This window comes from Acyrthosiphon pisum, chromosome A2, assembly GCF_005508785.2.
Source record: "Acyrthosiphon pisum isolate AL4f chromosome A2, pea_aphid_22Mar2018_4r6ur, whole genome shotgun sequence".
NCBI lineage: Eukaryota > Metazoa > Arthropoda > Insecta > Hemiptera > Aphididae > Acyrthosiphon > Acyrthosiphon pisum.
In genome coordinates this window covers 45918075-45939617 of record NC_042495.1, presented here as the reverse complement: position 1 = coordinate 45939617, position 21543 = coordinate 45918075, and the positions used below count along the sequence as shown (strand labels likewise).

General features: G+C 32.7%; 1 protein-coding gene across 4 annotated transcripts in view; it reads right to left on the bottom strand.

Annotated features, from left to right (window-relative positions):
- Positions 1 to 21158, bottom strand: part of LOC100162039 (innexin shaking-B) — a 48679-nt gene extending 27521 nt beyond the window's left edge. Inside the window, exons 1-2 of one of the 4 annotated variants that reach the window (XM_008190483.3) lie at positions 20952 to 21158; positions 10756 to 11425 (exon numbers count right to left, since the gene is read on the bottom strand). In XM_008190483.3, coding sequence (XP_008188705.1) covers positions 10756 to 11115 — 360 coding nt within the window. In that variant the 5' untranslated portion in view covers positions 11116 to 11425; positions 20952 to 21158. Of the gene's footprint in view, positions 1 to 10755; positions 11426 to 12326; positions 12410 to 18700; positions 19053 to 20951 lie in introns of those variants that run through there. The other 3 variants (XM_016808908.2, XM_016808907.2, XM_029489028.1) reach the window with 3 other exon arrangements.
- Between the last annotated feature and the right edge of the window lie 385 nt (positions 21159 to 21543).

Sequence of the window (21543 nt, the reverse complement as noted above, 5' to 3'; positions counted from 1 at the left end):
TCGATTATTTTCCTTATATGTAGGTATTTAATAGGTGTGCACGGTGGACCCAAATAAATTAAACTGACCATTTATATTTACAGACTTACAACATACGTTGGTGCAACAGGCCGGGATCCGAGCCTCCGAGGAATTTTAAAGTATTTATTTCTTTAATTCAGTCGAACAATTTTAAATGTTAACTAGGTATTATTGTTTTTTGTTGTTATTATAGTATAATATTATGTTATTCAAAGACATCGAGGACGAATTTAGAATTCAACATCGTCATTAGTCTTATACGTAATATATATATTTAAACTGGCAGTATAGTCCGTTACTGTATGCACAAATTAGCAATAAAATAACATCATTATTTTATAAATTTATAATATGAGAAAATCTAGTTCTCTTTTAAACACGACGGATCGACTGGTACATAATATTATAATATACGTGGGGCGCTTCCGTTTGTATATTCGCTTAAAAGTTATTGCCGAGTGCGGACCCGCACTGTGGTGGGTGTAAATGTGCAATCGAATAACTATTCGTGTCGTACCCGTACGTACTAATATACGACTTTAATGGAAGTGACTCATAATTCAAATAATATAGTAGGTACCTATGTAAATAATTATTTTCCGGCGACGAATCATTTTTTAGACGCACTATAACGTTAATATATTTATATACAATTACAATTGTGTACTCTAAGTCTAACATCATAACTTGCAGACCATCATATTCAAAACTGGGCACTAACTAGTTAGAAAGTTACTTTTTAAATACCTTTAGTTTTTTTTAATTCATAATAACTTTGTAACTTAAAGAGTTGAATTAAATGTGTAAAACAACCTAATCTAACTTGTTAAAAACAATTAATACAGAACTAGTGATCTTTGTATTTTTTTTTTATAATTCCAAAAGTCCAAATGTTTCTTAAAACTGCTGTGTACCGACTGTTAATATCTATTATAGCGGTGATCATAATTTACTAACGATGAATATTATGTATTTTCAATTTTATGATAAAACATTTTTATCCTCATATCATTTCTAATTAGTTGTTTATATTAGTTAAATTTCTTGTAATACACGTTAACCACGATGCCTATAATTATAATGGTCTATAGATATACATTTTATACGAATATACTATATTATAGTATCATACTGCTTATAATATATTTCTTGGTTATACATAATGACTAATATTCCAATTAGAAATTAAGGATATTACTTATTACATACCTATACTTGAAACATTTGATCAAATTAGTTTTCTGTTGTTTAGTAAAAATGTTGTATTGTCACCAATAATTTAAGTTTGATACCGAGTAATTAATTTATGTAATACTTTACATATTATTTTAAAATATCTGTAAAAAAAACTCTCTTCTAACTTCTACTCTAACTTAAGTTATTATTTTCACCAAACTTATATTCTAACTTCTTTAGTATTAAAGTAACTTAACTTTAACTATCTAGTTAAAAAAAAATAACTTGCCCAGCTTTGAATTCATATTATACCTATTATCATAAAATACTATTAAAAAGAGACAACTGCAAATCAACTTCGGTTTATTGAGCCGTCGCAAAAAAAAAACTAAAAAATGACTTACATAATTTATTACAAACCATCATTCACATATATTATACTAATACGAGAAAAACGCGTGTACGTCTGGCCATCGTCTGCATGCGACAGTATAATATATTTTATAATTTAGGTATACACAAATATACAATATATTATATTATTATGTTCACCGTGGGTGTCGCGAGCGATTACGTTATGATATTATGCTAAATTATAATTTATAATAATAGTATAACGTTATATTATTATAGTCTGTACGAAAGATCTCATCCGAAAACAATATTTCAACCGCTACTCTTCTATTTACGACCGGAGATAATCTATTTAGCTTATCGAATCCTCCCGTGAATTCCTGAATAACAATGTCACCGTTTCGTTTCGTTGAACTTTGGATGCTGTTACTTGATATCGTACGGTGACGTGGAAATAGTGTTAATATAATACAAATACGATTTCAAAACAATAATACTGGTTGAGAATAGATTTAACTTATCCGGTGGAAGCATGCAAACGGTTTATATTTTAAACACCACAATACTAAGTATATTGATCGTCAATCATCAAGGCGTGTAATTTTTTTTTTTACTTACAATTTTGTTTCGTCAAATAAATCAGTTTTTTATGGGCACTCGAGAAAATCAAAAAAGAACTCTCCACAAAACACCTGCCAAAGTTAAAAAAAATATGAACATTTTCCAATATTGGTAGATAGACAACGCGTCATAAAAATACAAACAATAACAATTTATTCTCTTTTTTTCCATTCTCTATTCGAATGGAAACTGAAAGTCACTATAAGGCGACATTTTCTGTTTTATAATAATTACTTAAGTGTTGTCAGTGCCGAATATTCGACGGCGCCATTCCACTACACTACACACGTGGATACATAATATTAATTGTGTATTCGTTCCGTGGAGCGAGAACCAATCATTTTTCCATCATTCCTATAATTGCAACGTTTAAAATCAGCTGGGGCCTAAATTTGAGGACAATATCAAGAATTTAAAATCGCAATTTTATTTTAATGTATCGTAAAATGCATATATACCAAAAACGATTTTAATTCAGTAACTGGGCATAACCATAGTACGAAATCTGAAAAACATCTAGCGTTGTAGATTGAAAATAGTCGTGTCCATGAGGTTGTAAGCGAGTTACCAGCACACTGAAAATAGTATGATAACTTTGTACTACGACACATCAATACGAACATAATCGCATATAAAATAAATGGTAAACTACTAAACTACGATAATATTTAGTGTTGTTCGCGAAGCATCTGAAACCAGACGTTTCGCGGTCCGGATCGGCCATTTCGATGTTAATCGGTATCGTTCTATATCGTACTTATATCGTAGCTATTATAACAGGTAGTATAGTATATAGTATACTTAATAATATTATAGTTACCTAATAATAATTATCGTGTTTAAGAGCGTAACACGTATCATACATATGTTTACGTCAGCCCCGTATCCCCCTCCCCCACCGACGGTCTATTCGGCATGTCCCTGACGTTTGAAGTCGATATTATTTTTAGACGTAACCAGCACGTAAATCGCATTGTCAAAAAAAAAAAAATAATAATAATAAAAAAATTTAAAACTAAAAAAAAAGGAACAGTACGCGCGCGCGTGTAAAAAAAGGGAGGTGGCGAGATGATGGGTTTTAAACGGCTGTTCCGGTGGCCACCGGCCAAACGCGGACCGCGGTGTAGGTATATATGGTATCGTTTTTCAACCGCACGTGCGATGATCTTTACCAGGTGGCACATTCCTCCACTCCCGCGGACGCTGCAGCGTTTATTTTTTCCACCGTATATATAATAATATTATATCTGAAAACGCGTTTGATGCAGCACGCGAATTCAAATCGTGTCGATACGTCATCATCATTTTTTTTTTGTTATTATCGTTACGATCATGATTATACCGTGTTACGATCGTAACGGAACACGGCGAGGCAGAACCGCATATACGTGATAGTTGGCGTCTACTATGGGGTGAGAGTGGGTGAAGAAGAGGAGGACTAGAGGTGCTGGAGTTAGGACCAAAGGTTACTTTCGAGCGAACATGATTTTCTCCTAGAGATATAAACATACAGAGGAAATTGTGGATATACATTTGTGAACAAAAAATGAATAGTACGAAATACGCAATAAATATTATGTTAATCATAAATTTCCTGTTATGATACAAGCAACTATTACGTGGCAGTGTCCACCAGGCGAGGCATTGCTCTCTTGCTATCGAATTTTTCGTGAGCAAATGTCCACTTTCTTGTGAACAGTTTTCGCCAAACATAATTGTCGCATATCCATCACGTATAGGTAATTCATATCTATGTACAAATTGATGTTATAAATCTGATAATCAAAAACAATAGTGCTAAAATCCGTTACTGGTGGTATAGTACCTACCCATAAATGCGATTCTTGAGACTGATCCGACTATAATGTAGTCTTCTCTTAAACGTTTTTAATAGTCATTCAAGTCATTGTTAGGTATACTAATTATATACACACGAATTGATCGGATAAATCGATAAAACAATAATACATAATAATAAAATACAATAGTATTGCAAATAATTATAATATATCCATATACATCGGTGCGCATGACGTGTCTCGTTGTTTTGTACAACAAGAAAAAAAATTGTGTGAATTGAGTGTGAAAAAATTTAGATTTAACGCAGTTGTTTCAAACCAGACTTATATTATTAGATACCTAAGTACTGTTTAAACGACTAATCTGTGTCAGTCGTCAGAACACCAATTACCTCAATCGTCTACACAGGTATGAAAATATATTATTCAGAATCGAAAATTCGTCATGAGTGTCATGAGTTATTACCCATTATGGTCTTAAAAAATGTTTAACGTGATGTCGTTATAATATTATATACCTACTAATGTCGTCCGTAAGACAATATTATAATACATCAACACTCTAATATATTACAATGAACAATTGCTTTCTATGACAAACCGAGGTCGATGGTTTGGCGCGTAGCTTTGGTTTTTGATTAAACGCAATAATAATTTTCTACTACCAAGCGTATCTTCGCTAGTCGCGACACATGTAAATAATAATAATTATGATGATTATGACGATACAGATGTTGTAACAAAATTACTTAATTTCACGGTACGGCTTTACGCGATTTAAATTTTAAAATAATGAACTTCACCCGAAAGACATACATAATATTATGTTGGTAATACGCATGTGTGCAGTGTATAATATGATTTATTATGTATATTATGTATATTATTATTATATTATATAGTATAGTCACTAAGTTTTATACAATAACATTGTAGGTAGTGTTTAAAGTATAAAATATTTCATTTTTTTAAATTTCATGAAATTTTCAAACACTAATTATAGGTGGTACACGTTTACCTTCCAATCATAGTTTGTCGAAAGACTATTATTATTATTATTATTATTATTATTATTATTATTATTATTATTATTATTATTATTGCTATATTATTATATATATATATAACAAATATAATTACCGACCAACACATCGGCAGCAAATTACCTGCGAAATTTTGGTTTCTGCAGATTGAACGAGAAAAAATAATACCACTTCATCTTTGGGCACGTGTAAGTTACTTAAAGGTACATTATAAAAACTCAATTTTGTTTTTCGTGCAAATACTTCCATCGCATCTCTCACCGATTACCGTTTACGAGTGCTATTATAGTCTGTGTTCTATAATTTAGTATGAAATTATTAAGACACAATGGCTATAATATTATGTATATAACCGTAAGGCTATAGCCAATAACCTATATAGGGGAAACCTGAGTAAGACGAGGACTAGAGGTAAGATGGGACATCGCTGTATCTTGGAAACCTTAGATCATAGTATATGATCCAAGTCGGAAACTATTGACTTTTGGGAAATAATGATTAAACAAAAAAATTCTTATATCGAAAAATAATTCAAATGATACGGTCCACGGATGCGTTGAATTTAACAACAATATGCAATGTAATATTTTACGAACATAAAATAGTTAGTAAGTAATTAAATAATATTGTTAATTACTCTTATATAAATTTTGATGGGTAGCTTTGTTGGGATTCGATTAATATGACTTTGGCAGAGTTTATCCTTATTTTAAGAATAATAGACACAATATATTAAAATATTGCAATTTTGGATAAGAAAGGAAAAATACAATGGGACAAGATGGTCCATGTCCCATTGTCCCATGTTATAATTATTTTTTAAAGTTTTAAATTATAGGCTTTATTTTTATCCTGTTGTATGAATATACCTAGTAAACTAAAGTAAATGTTTTATAAGCAAATATAATTATAGGTATTATAATTTAAACATTAGATATGAAACTTAATACTATAGCTATCATTTTCCAGATAAATGTTAATGTACATCAATTGTATGTGTTTAATGTATTTGTAGTTTGTACATTTAATCACCTATATGATATGAAATGAATTGTATTTGTTATGAATAAAGAGATCTTTATTACTATCTTACCTCAGCCATGCTCCATGAGGAGACAAAAATCAATTTGTATATTTAGTAAAAATGTATGTATAATTAATAATAATATAACAAAACTGGTTAGAAATTTAGTAACTACACATAATTTTACATACATTGTAATAAATTATCTTTGTTTTTTTCAATAAAATAAAATATCAATCCTCTTATTAAAGTCGGTGTCCCATCTTAATCACCCCTATATGGCTATATTATAAGTATCCTATAATTATCCTATATATTATAAAAATATACTGAACAGAGGGTATTTAACCGAGCACGCATACCCAGGGGAAGTGATATTGACCAGTTATTCATATTCCGATTTTTGGAATTTTTTTTAGTAGGTAAAGTACTCAAAAACGCTATATTTTCATATACTTAGATTTTTATACAATTTAAGGAGTATGCTGAGGCAATACAAACTTATTTTTTTAAATTAAGAATCAGTCCTATTTTACTATACAATTTTGAAGAGATTACATTTTTGAAAATGTTATGAATCCGCGTGAAAATTCAAACGAGTATATAGTTTCTTATAGTTATTGAACTTGTTTTAATAGGATAGTAATCCTTAACAGTTGTTAAACATTAAATATAATATATGTAATCTATAATAGTTCAATATACAGTGGTAGGCACTTATTACACTCTGAAAATTATAAAACTATAATAAATGATTACAAGTACATTTACAAATGTAATTCTTAAATCAACAAAGCCGTGACATATTTTTAAACCTATTATCATGGACTATCATCAAAAGTATATAAAGTAACAACAAAAAGGTAGTTCTCGTTTTAAAAGACGTTTGTACAGAGTAAAATATGTATCCAACTATCTAAGTATTTAAAATTTTAGAATGGTGTTTAAGCGTAGGCACTTAAATATTCTAAAAACCAGAACTTGAACAACTTCATTATTAATAAATGAAAAAATGGGGATGAGAATGTCTAAGACTGAGTTTCAGAAACTCCCTGGATAATATGAACAATATGTCTCGTATTATAATGGTGTGAACCCCACTCGATTAATAATATATCCAAAAATGTTTAATTCCTTGCGGTTTTTATTTTTTTGAACGTATACAAATTACAAAGACGAATATATTTTATATTTGCCGACATCAAGTCGCTTTTATGGAGAAAAAAAGAGTGTAAATAAAATAAAAAAGCTTTTGTTTCGTCATCACTGATGCTGCTGCCGTCTCACACAATTTGTTAGAGCATTATACCCACCGAGATAGAATTCCAATCAAAATCTAATTAATTCATCATCGGACATATTATTATCATCCAAACGCAAAATCTTAAATGTCGTTAGAAAAAGAAACCCCCATAAGATTTGGTAGTGTTGAATAAATTTAATTATTATGAATGCAAATTTGGATTCTTTAAATTATCTGAACTTCTCCGAATATTCAAAATTATTATTTTTATTCGATTACTGTTACAACTTTTAAACTACCCAAGTTTGAATACTTATATTATGTATACCAGTGTTTCTCAACCTGGGGGTCGCCAACTTATTATTTAGGGTCACGTATGAATTAAAATTGTATGTATTATATGTATCTGTAAATATTTGGTATACATTATATATATATATATATGTACAGATATAGGTGGTGATGTACCTCATAAATATCAAAAGTTAAAATTTTTTTATAAATATGTTCTTCCCTTGACAGGAATGCAACCTCCATGTAACGGTAATATTTTTTGGTCCCAGCAAGTAAAATATATTAATATCCCAGTATAGTGGGCACTTTAAATAACAGCATAATAATATAATACCCATGTGTCCAAAATAGAAAAATGTTAAATAAGTTTTCAATTATTTACGACAGTTCTGGTTATCTAATAATTGAACATTACGATAACGCAATGAACAAGAATCAATTTGTATAAAACCCCCAAATAAATTTCGAAAAATGTATACAAATACTAAATTAATTTAAAACAAACTAATACCTAGTAATATTATCATTTTAATTAGAATATGCAATCAAATTTTAAATTTTATGTCGTATTATACACATTTTTTATTATTTAAGTACATAATATTATGTACTTATCTAGTATCTTTTTTTTCTAAAATTTTCATGCGCTGTATACAGCGGCCGGCCACCTCTAAATTTCACTTTTGTTAACGGTCACCTCTGTAGGACGGCCACGAGTGCCACCTCTAAATGACCGTTATATGGAAGTATTACTATAATATCATTTAGATTAGTAATAATAGTATATTTACATATATATAATAAAACATACACGTCAAGACATCAATCAAACACGTGTTTGAGAACCTAAAATTGTAAAAAAGCAATCGATGTCTAAATAATGTAAAAACAAAACATTAGAGGCGATAAACTTTATATACATTATACATATTCCATATTATACACGTTATTATGGCAATAAAAATGTTTTTATGACGCAATTAAAAAGCATATTTTAACGTTTCGTTGTAATGGACAAAAAATAAGTTGATATATTAAAATATGTACATAATATTTTATGTTATTGATCTAATCGTATTACTAATTATATTAGAAAATCGTAAAGTATCATGACAAGTCGTTATTGATAACTCTAGACCGGCGCTATATTGTATATAATATATATATATATATATATTATATAATTTATATGTTTAAGTATATACATCGTAATAATAATATATACCGAGAAACGAATTCGGTTTGTCACGCGTGATTATGATATAATAATATAATATTTTGTCTTAAAATCAACAACGTCAACGAAACGCCTGTTTATCAAGCTCGTAGGCCACACATTATATTGTTGTGCATTCGTGTAGCGACGATTGTGCCGAGTTTCGACGAGGAGCATTAAGTCGTGTCAAGCCAAACAACATAATATTTTAGTGTACTTATTATTATTATTGTTACAGCCCGCGATGAGATTATTTGTTTGGAATTCACACGATTTACGACCGATTACGTCGGTTGCGCGGGTCGACGTTTTACGAGTTTACTTATGTGTGGTCGAGAGTTTTCTTAGGCTTTTTTTCCGCTATTTACTTATTTATTTATTTGTTATTATAATTTTTTTCTTCTTTTTTTTTTATTGAGGTTATAACCATCGAAATTTACTATATTTAAACGTTACGACCGATACCGCGGTGTATACGAAACACGAGTTTTGCCGCTATATACATATAGACAAATATTGTACGAAAATACGCTACGTCACGCGTGCATAATATTATTATATGATAGACTTTAAAATAAACGTATACACCGTAAACAAATATATTGTGCGTTTATTTTTCTTTCCATTTACAGGGAAATAACGCACTGCGGTGACAGTGGCATGACAAATCGCATAGTAATTATTATCAAACGGACAGAAGGAAACGCGTGTCACTATAATATAAGTAGTTTCTCCCAATGTTATCATCGATCAACGATTACTGTTTAATAATATGAGCTCCTAAGCGGAAATAGTTTTTTCCCTCCCATCGGTAGCGTGCAGAAACTGTCACAAGGTATTACTGCAGCGCCCTTCCGTGAGAAAACTGTAAATAAACTAATAAGACCGGCCGCGATGGCGATAGGAAAAACACTTTCGGTCATCAATACTGTAGTCCGGACATACGAATTCCAGATTACGTAGTCCGATTACGCGATTTTCAAACGTCTGCGCATTAATATTCCCACGGTGGGCACACCTCTACTCCGATATAAATATCTATATTATACTTTAATGTAGCAGTGCGACTGGGGAACGTTTGGGGGGAAGATGGGATCACCCAAATCAGGCATTAACCAAATCCTCATTTCTTTCTCACCCACCCACCCCACACACAACATATTATGTTTAAGGATATACCTTATACCTATAACAACATAGTATCGGAATTTATTAGATTTACAGCTTAAACAGTAATTCATCTAATTTAATGCTTGTATAAAATATTAATATTAATATAAAAATACCATATTAATTGGATTGGAATGGTAAATTAATTTGAAAATAAATAAACATACCAGCGGAAAAAACATAAGTACCGCAGACAAGGACAACGATTCTAGCAAAACGGAAAGAGAACTGCATTGGGAAGAACATCGTATAATGCAGACAGATGGATGTTTGAAACACCCTCCATCGGCCGTATTTATGCAAAAAATATATGTACCATAATATGAGCATATGGCATAATACGGTTAAGATTTCTACATAATGTGTAGTCGTATATGGTTTTTGGTTCTAATTCATATTTGGTATAATTAATATGGATATTGATGATGACTTTAATGTCTAATGTGTAAAGCCCTCTACGACCCACACGTTATGTTTAAATATAAAAATAAAAAAACCTGGCTACGAGGCTGAGTGAGAGAGGCAGAAATTACCTATATAGCTGCTATATACTCTGCAGCACGACGAGATGGATCGACTACGGACGCTGCTGAAGATCTATAATATTATGTAAGAGCAGAGAGCCCACGAGGGAATTATTTATTTTTACCAAAACAAAAATGTTATATAGACCTTACCTTTAATACCTAGCATATCATTTATTTGGCGCTGATGAGCAATAACATAAATCGAAAAGTGGCTCGGGGAGGAAATGTGCAGCACGCAGCCACGTTGTGGTGTCCTTACGACCTTACCTGAAAGAAGAGGCAGAAGCACACCCACTGGTAGTAGCCGTAAGTTTTTCGGTCGTCTGCCTTGCCGCGGGTGTTGTCCACGCCTGGGTACGGGACGGCGACGCCCACCTTCTTCTTGAACGCCTCCTTGATAGTGTACGTAGAGTGTATCCAACAGTACGTGTTGAGCACGTCCTCGGGTATGTCCTTGGTGTGCACGCAGTCGATCGGGTTGCCGACGTACTGCCGGGTGGTGACGATCAGGCTGAACGCGGACAACAGCATCACGGTCAGGCTGTAGTGGAGCCGGAACACGGGCGAGTCGATGTGCACGTGGCTGATTTTCACCAGGCTCTTCAGGCCCCGGAACACGTCAAGCATGGCGTAACGTGCCGGCGGGACACCCCATCCGTAAGCACCGCCGCATTCCCGCAACGGTCGCAATCGTCCGGGCTGTCAGCTGTCGGCGCCGTCCACGTCGACGACGACCAGCAGACGGCCGCCGCCGACCGCATCCGCGGCCGACATCATAGTGGCCACCGCGGTGTTGCTGTTATTGTTGTTTGTGGTGGAGGTGGTAGTGATGATAGCGACAGCGGTGCTGCTATCGCTGTCGCTGCCGCGGTAGTCGTTGTCGTCCTCCGGCCCGCGGCACAGTGCCGCTCCTTCTTGTCGCTCCTCCACCAGACACCTGCGAACAAAACGTCGGCACGTCATTAGCATTTATATTATACAATTACGTGTCTTGTCGATTTTTCGACAAGAGAAAAATTGTGAAAAAAAGATTAGAACATTTTTTTGATAAAACGCAAAAAAGACTCATCAAAAACGAGTAACAACCTACTCCACAAAGCACGTGTTAAAAACGGATCGAGAAAATAATACTCACTATGAGGCGGCCGTTTAAACCGATCGCCCCGCAAATGATCACGTGACCGATCTCGCCAGTGGTGGATACTTGGATTTAAATTTGAAAAAATTGCAGTGTGGAACTATCCTACCCTATCTCGGCCGCGCAAAGACTGCAATAAAGTGCAAAAAGTAGCTTGCCCAAATATTGCACGTGTTTAACGCTTCAGCGACATACTATTACGCTTTGAGCTAATAGTGAACGCGGCAAAAAGCGGCAAAAAACAAAACAGCTTGGTTTTCGCCGATTTATTCGCGTTTGTCACAGCATGGTCAGAATAAAATTCGCCCGCACTCTCCGCGTTTTCCGCGTTCACGTAGGACATAGCGTCAAGGTATCGTTTACATACGATACGACGACGAGTTTGCGTAACCCTAAGAAAACGTACCTACGTCTCGTGATCGATGTTCGCCCGTCATGATGATATTATATTATTATCATGATGCCTACACGCGGCGGATATTGTGTTTCCGATACGATATAACACGTCCGATCCGGACCCAAATACTCAGCCGTGTTCGCCTAACGCGCGTGGTAATATTTAATATACGATAACGTGATGGGTGGCGCCGCGGCGACGACGTATATATGTCGAAGGAAACGAATATATTCTGTTTGCGCGGGTCCGACATGTCGCACGATGTTATTATTATATGATATACACACTCGTATTTCAGCTTACGTCATTTAAGTCGAAGAAGAATAATAATATGTTTGCACAAAATCCGTGAATTTCCACACGGCGCGCCGCCACGATCGGTTCTAAGCCAGCCGCGGACGACCGTTACTGACAATTATTCTTATGTGCGGCCGATTTAAATTTTCGCGCGCCGTTTCGTAATCCGTCCGTGCGCGCGTTTCCAATTAGATGAATTAGTATATTATGTAGGTAGGGTACCTTGAAATCGACCGTTGCGGCAGACGAAGAAGACTTTGAAAAATAATAAAAAACTTCTTACGATAATTATTATTATGGTAATCGGTAGCGTATATAATAATATGTACATTATTATGTGTACGCGTATTTTAATTAATATAATATTATGTATACAAGAATCATATATAAGCTCATGTAAAGTGAAGACATACCCGGTCTGGAGAGGTACATACCACCTATAGGCTATAAGTACACGTGACTCACGCGACACGATTATCAACGCGTAAAAAAGTATAACGACGACGACGACGACAGATATAAGACGATAATAATAATAATAAATACGCATAAGACGACAACGTCTTGCGGATGTTTATATATATATATATATATGTGTGTGTATGTGACCGCTAACAGGGTTAAGATATATTTGTGTTAATATGATTACTATTATTATTATTATTATTATCGCATACACATAATATGCGGTCGTGTAAAAGACGTATATGCGCAAGTGTAATGACGACTGTCTGCTCACTGCCGCCAAAAGGCCGGGACCCTAAGAATATAATATTCCTCGTCCCCTAGGTCGTAAAAAGAGAAATAAAGAAAAACGCAAAGACGAAGCCATTTTTATCGTCGCCGGACGGACGAGTTTAGCCAGCGAGGGGTGACCGACTCGGATCTGGTTTCGGATTATGCGGCACAGAGAATATACGAGACACGAAATAATATTATAAATCAACCTCTATAATACGCACGTGATGATAATAATTATGTACAACGCGTGCCGTTTACAGATTCTTTATACAGTTTATGTATTTATTTAATTAGTTATTATTATTATTACCAGCTAATATAATATAATATAGTAGCGCGTCTCTAAACGACGATGATTATTTCGGTATTATTATTATGGCCGTAAAATAATTTTAACAAGCCGATTCGACGCTGAGGGACCAGTAAAACTATTATAGAGGCGAGTAGAGCCGGATCAAAACCGTTGCATCCGCTGTTGGCAACCATCTCACGAGTCTCGCCCCGCGATCTAAACCATGTCTTCTGAACATAATAATGATATTACTATCGTTCGGTAAACCGTTCTCGATTTACGAATCGCCTAATAACGATGGGCCCGATATAACCGATAGGTATTCGTCTCATTTTTTTTTTTCGATCATTGTTAGATAATATGCATTACGGCGGTGTTTATCGTAAACCTTTTAACACGTGCGCACTACCGACGCCGTCGAGTAAATAAAAAATCGGTAAACGCCACCGCCGACTGACTTTATACACCGCATAGATACAGCTATAATATTATTATTATATACCGGCACGAAAGCGTTTATTTCTGTTTTCACGCCATTGATAACGGAAACGTAAATTAATCGACTAAGGTCCTCTTCGAGACATTATCGTATATGCGTTCATTCAATAATAGCATATTGTATAAGCGCGTGTTCTACGGCTATCGTTATTATATCATCCACCAGTAGGTATTCGGGTTACGGTTTCAGAGGTGTACTCGCCGTCGGGATTATTTTACTCCACTATATAGCGGCCTAAATTGAAACGCTTCTAAAAAAATCACCATACGCAAGCATATAGATATATGACCCATAACACTTACAGAGTGCCAGAGTGGTATTATCATAGTGTTCTGTCCGATTTTTAAGGAAGATGCACTTTTATTATCGAAACGTGGTCGATAAATTTAGTTATTGACACACAAGTTTGCAGCTGTAAAATAACTGATTAAACGTATTGTAGATAACTGTAGTGCTGGGATTTCGATGCACTTAGCATTGTTTTCCAAAGCTTACTTTGCGATGCTCGTCTTGTCACAAATTGTTTTATGTACTTTGAACGAGAATAAGAAAGTTTATTTTGGATTTTTTGGAATTTTTTAGTTTTTAGGTCATTTTTGACATTTTCTAGGGCATTTTAAGGGTTTTTAAGTCATTTTTGATGTTTTGAATTTAAAATTTAAAACAGGAAGGCATTTCTATTTGAAAATCTGAAGCACGCTCTCGTGATTCAGTGTAACAATAAAGAATATTTTTTTATTTATTAATATATGAAGACATGAAGTAAAGTAAAACATTTATATACATGTAATGTAATTTATAATTTTTATAAGTCATTTTTGCAGTCATTTTTCGCGATTTTTAAGGACATTAAAATCCCAGCCCTATAGATAAGTATGTTTTTGACACGCACATTGTTCAAAAATTATTACTTATGAGTAGGGCCCGGGGCCGGGATTTCAATGCAGAATGCATCTTTTTTGTGTTATCTTAGACAATTTTTTCCAAGAACCTACATAATTTGTTTCATGAAAAAGATACTTCAACGGTAAAAATTTTACATTTTTTGGTATATTTCGACACTTTTTAACATTTTTTAGCATCTTACAGTAATTTTGTTAGTTTTAATGCATATTTGTAGATAAATAACTTACTACTTAAAATTTAACTAATTTATAATATTATCTAAAGATACTTCATTAATTTTTTTTCTTGATGTTTAGTTTAATGATTTTTTAGATTTTTCTATACAAATTGTCAATCGTTCTATAATACGCCACCGCATCAATTATCAAATTTTTTTCAATATAAAGATGTTAGGTAAAATATTTTAAGCTACTATTGTAAATTATAAATTAGGTAGGTAATAAATAATACATTGAATTAAGAAAATAATTTTATAAAACAATTTTTAAGGGAATTTTTTGGCTAATTTTAAAGCTTTTTTCGAAGGTTTTTAGGGCATATAAATCCGGACACTACTTATGAGGTAATTTGTATAAGCATAAACTAAAAAGTGTTTCGTTTTATTATTCATTCTATTTAACATTTTATCATACATTGGTCATAGTCGATAGAGAAAACCGTCAGTATCATATTATGATATAGATTATAGTGCAGGGTTTTTTAAGGTATGTGAAGGAAATCTCGCTTTATAAAAAAAAAAATGTATTATTATTAACGTTGAATATCGGTGATGTATATAGCTTATAGTTCCTATTTTGTATCATCGACATATCTGTATAAAAAATACACGTTTCCACTTAATATACACGAAAAACAGATATAGAAATAGATTGGACATAGAAAGGGTTTAAACAAAGGTTAAATCATTTTCTACTTTCTCAGTTCTTATCTGGAGTTTACCAGAGTTATAGTCGTCTTTAGTTTTGTTACGTTTGTGATCCGTTATCTCTTTTTTTAGTTATCCACTAATTCGGTGTTTGCGTTCCACTTATAATGCATTTTACCTGTGCTAAATGTCTCGTGGCGTCAACTCATAAGGAAGATTTACTCGAGTGTTCTGCATGCAAAATGTTATTCACTTTTTTCGTACACGCCACTGAGTAAAGTTATAAAAAATGTCAAACAATACGTTCAATTTATTTCTATGTTTATTATTTATTTAAATTTCCCAACATGAACGCCGATATTGACGTCCTCGTTCATTCAAAACAACACCAATCGTCTCATTTAACTGTATAAACCATAATAATTATAATAGTAAAAAAATAATAACTGTAGGTACCTACCTATTTAATTTTACATAATATGAGCATTAAATATTTAGATTTTTTTTTCTTCTTTTCTTTTATTTTTAGTATCAATTACAAAGGTTATTAGTTTATGATTTTTTTTATTTATAATTTTATAGTTAATAATCTAGTTTCTAATAAAGGTTCTTGTACATGTAAAATAACGTATACATTTTTTAATAAACAACAAAAAAGGGTTATTAGATGAAAATGGTAGGGTACGCAAAAATGTTTTAAATGTGTACCTTTAGGTAGAACTTGGATATAAAAATATTGAGAACTTCTGTCATACAGCATAGGTCTAGGTACATTTATCAGTATTCACTATTCAACATAATATTATTAATTAATAAAATTGAAACGATGTAGGTAATATTTTACATATATTTAATTGTAAATATTATAATAAATTACGCAGAATACTACTACTAACTGGATCGTGACACACTGCCATGTTCTTTTCATTTAGACTGTAAAATAGAATGATTTAAGTGACAATCTAGACAGATTATTATTTTTTTTTTCAAATATTGATTAACTACCATTTATCTGTGAAATTTTTCTGACCTGTAGTGTAGTTATCGCATTGTATAAAATTGCACTAAATTATTATTTTTGGCATAGTTCAAGATTAATGGCATACAATACACTTTTTTACATCTATCATTTGACCAAATTAAAGGAATGCTTTAGATTTTAGCTGTAAAAACAACATAACCCATTATAATAAAAACTGATGTGACACGCACTAATATTTCGTAAAAAGTTTTCGTTACAAACTATAATTAGTAAAGATACAAACTAATCTTCACGATTGTCGGGCTCAGTATAATATTGTCGAATAATTTATTATCGTTGATGTCGAAACACGAGAGTAAAAAACCTACATTTAAAAACTCCAGTAAATAATCCTAGTGCATATTATATTTATTTTTATCAGATTTAAAATAAACATAAACTCGTACAAATAACTACTGTGTGTATACTGTCACTATAGTAGGTGGTATAATTGGTAATATTTATTATTTGGTAAGTATACTTCGAAGAAAACGATTTGTTTAACGTGTGCTCTTTTACTAATCAAAAAAACAGCAAGTTATTTTTTAAAGAAAAAACATACGAAACATGAATTATTTTTAGTGGTAGCTTTCGTTTTTTAGTTAATTTTAACACAATAATAACTGATTTTCAAATTTAATTAAATTTTTTTTAAACATATTTTTCTGCATAAAACCCTTACTCTTACATAGGAACACAGAGCCCTTTGATTTTAGAAATGTGCAAAATATAAATAGTCTGAGTTATTTTTTAAAGGAATTGTATCAAGCATTGTTTTTAAATAATAAGTTAGCAAAAAAAATAATATTTATTTCACATTCCGGGTATATAATTTTTGCTTTAACAAGGAACTATAGTAAGTACTAAGTACGTATACTAACTAAATCAAGAGGCAATATCAAGATTAAATAAGTTTTGATAACTGTCTAATAATTTGTTGCTCCTAAGGCCAGAGATTAGAGTCGTCCTGCAGGCACCCGTTAGTCATAATTTCCACTTCTATAACTAATTTAATTTTTTTTATATTTGATTATTATACAATTTATATGGTACAAATGGAATAAAAATCGGGTAAAAAGAACATAAAATCTGCTGAAATTGATCGGTCGTCTGCTGGACGTTCCGGGTGCCTCCATGACAACCTCGTTACAGAACCCGAACTTAAGATTCGATTTTACGTCAAAAGGAAAGGATATACATTGTTTTAAGGAGGGTATAAATTAATACGAATCTGGTGTAAAAAGATAAAATTGGTTAGAAAGTAGAAATTATGAATTACGGGTGCCAGAACGACCCACCTCCAAATCAGTGTGTCGCAACAAATAAATAATTGTAAACTCCTTTTCACATAAATTAAAATAAACGTTATTGGTTAATGTCGTGTTTTGTAAAATAATTTAAATCAGTACTTAAAGTACCAATTACCGCAGTTTAGATTATAAAATGTTGTTTATTAATAGTATCAATAGAATTAATATTTACGTAAGACATAGGTATTTTTTTCGAATTAGGTTTTTTGAAAACCGGTGCCTTTCCGATTCGTTATGATCCCAATAAACGTTGCCTTGGTTGTACCGCACAAAGAGGTTCATTCCATACACCAGAGACTTAAGTATGAAAAAATTGTTTTATTTAAATAGCAAATATGTGTATGTAAAATCAAAATGTATACCTAACCTAACAGACAACATATTTAAGATTCATTTCATAGTTTCTCGAATGCCAAAATCTCTCATTTCGTCGGACACAACGAAACGGTGATGGTTCGTAATGATATTATTATTATAATTTTGTATAAATATTGAATATAATACCTATTAAGGTATAATATATTTAGGTGTCAATCCATGTCAAGATTGTAACGTATTACAATAGTTAATAATTATTATCGGACGTGTGGGAACGCGATTAGCTTTTTAACGGTTTAAATGTGATAGCAACGAAACGACGAGTGACGATAAAACCCGCGCTGGATACCGATCAGGTAGGGTATAATAGGTCCTACGATTTGTTAGGTAAGGTAAGACTATAATTTTATTACATAGATGGTACTCACTTTTTCCGGTAGGGTAATACGGCGACGAGAAATCCGCGTTTCGGGGGTGTTTTTTACTCGGAAACCGGTTCCGATGCGCGAAACCCCGAGTATGGGTTTCTTACGCCCCCGATAAGAACGATACGATTATCGAATTCCACACCGGTGTATTACAAAACGTTAGGATAGTGTATATAGATGACGTGTCGGTGGCTGAAGACGATGTTTGCTGTCGAAAAGTGTCGACTAGCGACGACCGCGGACCTCGCGCGATAAACCGAACCGAATCGAATCCGCCAGCGTTTAAGTATAATAATATAATATATTATTATTACTTATAATAAAATTTATTCTTAATAATAATAATATATTATTATTACTTATAATAAAATTTATTCTTAATAATAATAATAATATTATATTATCGAACACTGCTGATGTTATAATAATATTTCGCGTGATTATGTTACTTGTTAATGATATTATTATTGTGCGTCGTCGTCGGCTACACACGGCGGTGGCACTCGCACGACTTGTAGACGTACGCACAGACGCCTAAGTACGGAGACGGAATCCCCTGAGCGCGACCACGTCTCCGCCGCCCGCCACACACGCACGCGATATTCGCTCCACACACGCGTTCTATATTTAAATCGCCCTTCCCTTCGCCCCGTTGGCCAGCCCGACAGTGTGTGTCCGTGTCGGCATGTAAGTTCGAGTATGTGTGTGTGTGTGTTGGTCTGTAAGCGTATGTAAGTTCGAGTGAGTGCGTGTGGCATAGAGTTTGTAAGGTAGTGTGCGTATGTGAGTGTTGCGGTCTCACCGATTCGATTGACTCTCACTCCGGAGCGCCTACAAGTTCGTTTTGTGTAAGACGTGTGTGATGTGTACGGTACCTAACTATAATAATATATAGAAAAAAGCATGGTTATAACTTATAATATTATCATAAAATATGTACTCTCGTCTCTCTCTCTCTCTATCTCTCTCTATGTAGGTACTGAAACGATCGCGATGTTTCGAATTATTCTAGTCGAATGTAAAGGCTGAAGCTGCAAGACACTAAAAAACATTTTTTAAACCGTTGTATGTTTGGTATGAATTTCGACGTACTATACGTGTATATAAATTGTATAATGTATATAATAGGTATATATTGGTTCTGGACTTCTGATAATAAATCAACCACCCATTTGAGTGTTTGTTTTGAAACATATCAATAGTTCGTTCCATGTGAAGTTAAACTTGCAGATCTATGAATTTACTATAAATGTATCTATAATTTTGTTATAATTGCAATTATTTATAGGTACTTCTTTACTATATTTGTTTATATAATAAAGTCTGATTAGTGATTGTTGTAAAAATGTTATTATACTTTGTTGGTCGCTTCTGTTTATTTATAATTTATTGTTTTATGTGAACCTTTATATTAATAAAATATATATAATAAAAAAAAATATATTATTTTGGACATGCTTTATACACTTACACGTATATTATCAATTTCACACAAGTTGCTAATAATTGATAAATCGTCAAAGTTAAACGTATAGGTGCCAATGTGGTACACTTTGTACTGAGATGAATTTTTGGGCCAAGAACTGTTAACAAATAAAAGTCAAAGGGCGATGTGAGTGAACACGCAGAATCCAAGTGCATTTTGTTCTACCACAACATTTTCCAACCATTCATTCTTTGCACTTATAATTAATATCTCTATACGATATTTAAAAAAATATATATTTTGACTATGACACCAAGGAAAACGATTAGCACAATATATTATTTCTATTTAAATAGGATGTTCGTAGTTTCCACCACTCGCAACTCCATGACACCATACCACGTTATACTTTTTACACCACTCAAAAACTAGGATACGTATCATTGTGCCGATTTCTCAGACAAAATCGTAAAGCTTTCCTTTGTGGTTTTTTTTATTCTGATAAATGATAAATTAAAGTTTGATTTTTATTTAATTTAGCATGGAAAATACTAGTGTAACGTCCTATTCAGTGTCCACATAATGCGCAAAATGCAAACATAAATTAAACGATTGAAGTGAACCAAAATGTATCTTAGTCTTTAATTATGGTAAGTTGTTAAGGTCAACTATCCCACATTCTCTGCACCTATAAAGAGTATAAACTTCATATATATAACACACGGCCCATACCTCTCTGGAGTCTGGACAGTATATACGATCCCGTTTTCAAACAACCACACTTTGTAGGTATATTTAATTTATAATATTCAACGTTTAACTTACGTGGTATTTATTTTTAATTTATTCAAAAAACTGATTTCCAATTCAACGCCGACGCATGTACGGGTAGCACTATGCCAAAATCACGAAACACACCGTAAGTATGGATGATTCCCGGTCCAATATAGTTGCAGGTGACAGTAAAGAGTAGGGTAATATTTATCAAATATTTTTTCTTCGCAAGATCATATTATACACATAACCGTCGAATGATCAAATCCAGCAAAACGTTTGATATTTATACAAATTATACATAGCTACATAAGATAAAAGAATTGCCTAACATTTTAATGTTACATAATGTTCTATAAAAATAATATCAAGTTTTTTTCAAGAGTATATATTGGTATCATAAAATCAATTTTTTTTATCAATCGCACTCAATACGTCAATTAACGACTACCAAGGGATATACATAATATGTATTATGCACAGGTCATTTTATATCGTAAATAATACCAATAACCGACGTATAATTTGGTTGATAAATTAATTGAAAAACTTAAATATATTTGTTTGTAATTACCTAAAAGACTAAAGGTAGGTACCTATAAGTATTTATTAGGTAACCAACACCGCAATTAAAAACTTTTTT